The sequence below is a fragment of the Trypanosoma rangeli genome (genome assembly GCF_003719475.1).
Source record: "Trypanosoma rangeli strain AM80 chromosome Unknown Tra_15.4_contig_00178, whole genome shotgun sequence".
Lineage (NCBI taxonomy): Eukaryota > Euglenozoa > Kinetoplastea > Trypanosomatida > Trypanosomatidae > Trypanosoma > Trypanosoma rangeli.
Window position 1 is genome coordinate 1 of NW_021705920.1, and position 4,255 is coordinate 4,255.

At 59.8% G+C, this 4,255-nt stretch overlaps 2 protein-coding genes across 2 annotated transcripts; both read right to left on the reverse strand.

Moving 5' to 3' along the window:
- On the reverse strand, positions 1-2,992 carry TraAM80_05460 (uncharacterized protein; the record flags this gene model as incomplete). The annotated part of the gene is made up of 1 exon (XM_029382339.1): positions 1-2,992. A coding segment is annotated over one exon (2,992 nt), but the record flags the coding sequence as incomplete, so codon positions are not given.
- A 736-nt stretch (positions 2,993-3,728) lies between these two features.
- TraAM80_05461 (uncharacterized protein) lies at positions 3,729-4,253 on the reverse strand (the record flags this gene model as incomplete). The annotated part of the gene is made up of 1 exon (XM_029382340.1): positions 3,729-4,253. A coding segment is annotated over one exon (525 nt), but the record flags the coding sequence as incomplete, so codon positions are not given.
- Positions 4,254-4,255: the final 2 nt, after the last annotated feature.

Sequence of the window (4,255 nt, forward strand, 5' to 3'; positions counted from 1 at the left end):
CAGACCGGCGAAGGAGCTCCTTCGAAAAGTTCTCCACATCCTCCAGCATGCCGGCGGCGGCAAGAAATTCGGAGCGACGGCCCGCTACGTTCTGCTGAAACAAAAGTAATACGTGTTCGTACTGCCGCACAACGCCATCCAATGCCTCATGCCGTCCCACCGACGCTGCTCGGAGGCCGTCCATCGCCGCCCGCAGCTCCGTCAGCTCCTGCTCGTGCCTTGAACGCAGCCGCGCAGCGGCCTGCTGCGCCTCCTCCTCCTGCACGTGCAGGCGGGAGCGCAGCGCGCAGACCTCCTCCTCGTGGCGACGGCGCTCCTCCTCTCGACGGTCGCTGCTGGCCTGCAGCTCGGCTCGCAGCGCCTCGACACGCTCCATCATATCCGCCATGTCCCGCCGCGCTCGTGCCTCGTACGCCTCGTGCTGCTCTCGCAGCTCGCGACACCTCCGCTCCGACACCCCTTCTACAACTCCTACGGTGGCAATTCTATCCTCAAGAAATTTTTGGTACTGCAATAACTCATCAAGCGAAGCCTCATGCTGTTCCCGCTGTGCTTCGAGAGCCTTTGTGGTGGCAGCGCTCATCTCCTCCACGACGACGCGTACGTGTTCCGCCATCATCAACTTTTCCGTGGAGAGAAGACGCATTGCCTGCGTGACAGGTACGGCGGTAGCTGTGCACACCTCCTGACAGAACTCCAAGAAGAGGCACTCTCGTCTTGCAAACCAGTTCGCGGCTGTCTCTGTTAAGGTAACCCACAGTGTAAGGTAACGCTGCATGTCGGTGGAGACGCGTGTGTTGCACTCAGCGCGTATGGTTTCCAACTCTATTTTGGCGGCTGCCGCGTCGGCCGCAGATAATTCTGCCGCCGTAGCAAGCGAGGCGGTAATCGGATGCGTGTGAATGTGAAACAGTTGAAGTTTGGTATCGTGCAGGCTTGTCAGCGACCCTGTTGAGGCGTTGAGCCACGATGCTGCGGCTCCCGGAATCGCCAACATCTGTTTCTCGCCTCGTTGACTCCGTCTCCTGTGGGCAAACAGGAGCCACCGGCTAAACGCATCCCGTGCGCAATACTCAACGAGGAGGCAGCCCACATCCTGCAGTCGCCCCATCGCACTGTCAAGCTCGGCCCGCAGCGTCTGCTGCTCCTCACCTAATGCCGCCCCAACACGCAAGGCGCACAGCCCTTGCTGTAGAACTTGCAGCTCGCAAATCTCTTCATGGTACAAAGAGAGACGCTTCTCATATTCCATGGAGTTCAGCCGCGCAAACTGAGCTGCGCGTGCACTCTGCAGTTGTGTGTGCCAAGATTCCTCCGCTGTTTGCCTCCACAGTTCCAAGTCAGCCGTCAGACCGGCAACATTCTCCCGAAGTCCCGCACACTGCCGCTCTCTTGCCAGGAGCTCTGCGCGCACGCATATCTCCGCGACCTCACGCTCCGCCTTGTGGCACAACGACTGTCGCACGGCATCCTCCAGTGCTGCGAGGCAGCGGCGGTGGAAAGACTCGTCGTGCAGAAACTGTTCCACTGCAGCGCGGTGCCGCCGTTCCTGGACCTCAGCAGCCGTGACCCGAACTTCCCGCTTCGTTTCCTCCAACTCCACGTGCACCATCTGCTGCAGCCGTACAAGCCGCTGACTCACCGCGTGTACTCGCCATGACGCCCAGATGCGCTGCATTTGCACCGCAACGTTGACCCGTTGCAGCAGCGTCGCCTGCACCGCTCCCCTGCGGCGAAGATGGTTCACATGACTTTCGAGTGCCGCACGCGCCGCGTCAAGATGCCGCTCGGCAACCTCGCAGCGTCCTTGCAGGAGCACCACCCGCTGGCTCAGCGGGGCAACGAGGTCGACCTGCTCCGTCAGCTCCGTTAACTTCTCCGTCAGCTCGGCGCTGCACCGCCCCGCCTCGCGAACCAGAGCGAGAGACGCAAGGTGGAGCAGCTGCATCTTCGCCGAAACGCACGTGTCCACGGCGGTCCACGTCGCCTGCATCATTGCAGCAAACAATGCCTGTTGCGCTCTCACAGCCGCTGCAAGGCGCGTAGACTGCCACTCTTCTTTGCGGCTGCTCTCCTCCGCGGCAAGCACCTGGTGTGCGAGCCGCCGCTCCCGCTCTGCGTAGTGCCGCGCCAACTCCTCCTGTTGTCGCACGTAGTTGCTCGTGCGTTCACTAAACTCGTGCGCCATCTCGTCCATAGCTCTCTTAAGCCGCACCACCTCCTCCTCACGCTCCTGCTCCACGCGAGACACCGCATCGTGCGCAAGCCGTTCGTGCTTCCTATCACGTGACACGTGCTGCTGAAAGTCCAACTCGGCACGTCGCAGCTCCTGCTGGGAGCGCTGCAGCACCGCCTCAAGTTCAACCTGTCGGCGACGCTGCATCTCTAATGCAACTTGAAGCCACCGCGCCCTCCAGTGGTAAAAACACCGTGCCCGTAGCTCCCTGTTCGACCTGTTCGCTGCGTACCGGCGGGCTACGTTGTCACGGAACCTCTTAAACTGACGTCTGCTGTCGGCTCGCTCGCGCTCAGCGCAGACACAAAAAGCTCGGCGCAGCCAACGGCTCAACACCCGCATCTGCAGCCGCTGTGCCAGCGCCCGCTGAAAAAAAACCGCAGCGCCATCCTGCGCAGCGGCCAGTTCTTTGTCCTTATCCGCAAGCTGCACCAGAAACTCTTCCTCCCGCCGCCGCTGCACCTCGACCTGGCCCTCAAAGTAGCGCCGCATTGCCTGCTTTGCCGCGCCCACGTCATTCTCCGGTCGCGGCGCAGAGCCCTCGTTGTGCTCCTTGAGGAGCATGCAGAGGAGGTGTGTGCCCCGCTCGAGCTGCCGCACCGCCTCCTCCTGCTTCGCCTGCGACGACGATTGCAGCGCCAACGAGGTCTCTGCTACCTCGCCCGCGTCCCGCATCCGGCGCAGAGTGATCAGGTCGCGCTGTGCCTCGAGCACGGTGCACTGCGCCTTCCGAAGTGTGCCCTGAAGCTCCTCCATCGACCACACTGCTCCGGCGAGAGGGACAGTGCGGCGGGGAAAAGAAAAGGACAGACAAAAAAAAAGTAGTAGGAATAATGGAAAAACAATGAGCAACACGGGACGCGGCGTAAGCGGGTTGCTACGGACACACACACACACTGTTCGGACAGGGAGAGAAGCACGATGATTTCCAAAGTGAAGGGTGAATGCGAAAAGAGGTTTACGAGAAATGGCTGAGACGTGATGCCTCCACAAAATGGATGCGGAGAGCATGGCACACTCCCACGAACACGAGAGCAACGGCAATCAGCTGCAGCAAAAAGGCAACGTACCAATAAACCTCGAAGAAGCCTCACTTGATTTTGTACAACACGCGGACCTACGACGTCGGGAAGACATGCGCCGCATCTCCCTGCAGAGCAGCGCCACGGCCGCCTGTACGCAGAGAATAGGCGTGCGCATGACACTTCACCCCTACGAGAGCCACGCAACAAACACCACAACCAGAAGCCCGGAGAAAAAAGCAAGCAAACAAACGAGAAAATGTATACAAAACCGCGATGCCGATTTCCGCCAAGGAAGCGCAGGGGCACCTGCGAAAAGACGGATCCAACGCGCAGAAAGTAGAACAAAGTAGCGACGCCGCACACCAAAAAGGCGAAACACGCCCCGCCGTCACGCAACAACAGCTGCAAACGCTAACAGAACACTCGGCTAACGCACAGCAACCACAACCAAAAACAAAAGAAATGCGCTACAATACATCAGACCACTGCAGCACGTTCCCAGAAGGCTTCGATGTCACGCTCCACAGGCACTGCGCCAAGGACCCCAGCAGCAGTTCCAACTTCCTCCCAATCAACTGGGTGAAAAGATCAACCACAGCAGCGATTCTCCCTTCATACGACTGCAGCAACCCATCGTCACAGCCTACACCCACACATGATGTAGTCATTCGGTGGATCCGCTCAATCGTGGCCGCCTCGCGTGACACGGCATCGGCTTCGGAAAGGCGCAACAGCTCCTCCGCACGATCCACATGGCGCAGCATCGCATCCTCCGCATCCTCCGCATTCACAACGGCCGTTTCAAATTCCTTCGTCAGCCCTTCCATTAATGACTCAACGATTCGCTTCGCTTCGCAAACGTCCTCGAGCTCCACCTCCAGCGATTCCAGCCGCTGCGCAAGCATTTCCTCTCGCGCACTCGCATCGCCAATTCGTGCATCCAGCTCAGCGAGACGCATCTCCCTCGCCGCAACCTCCGACCGTACAACATCCA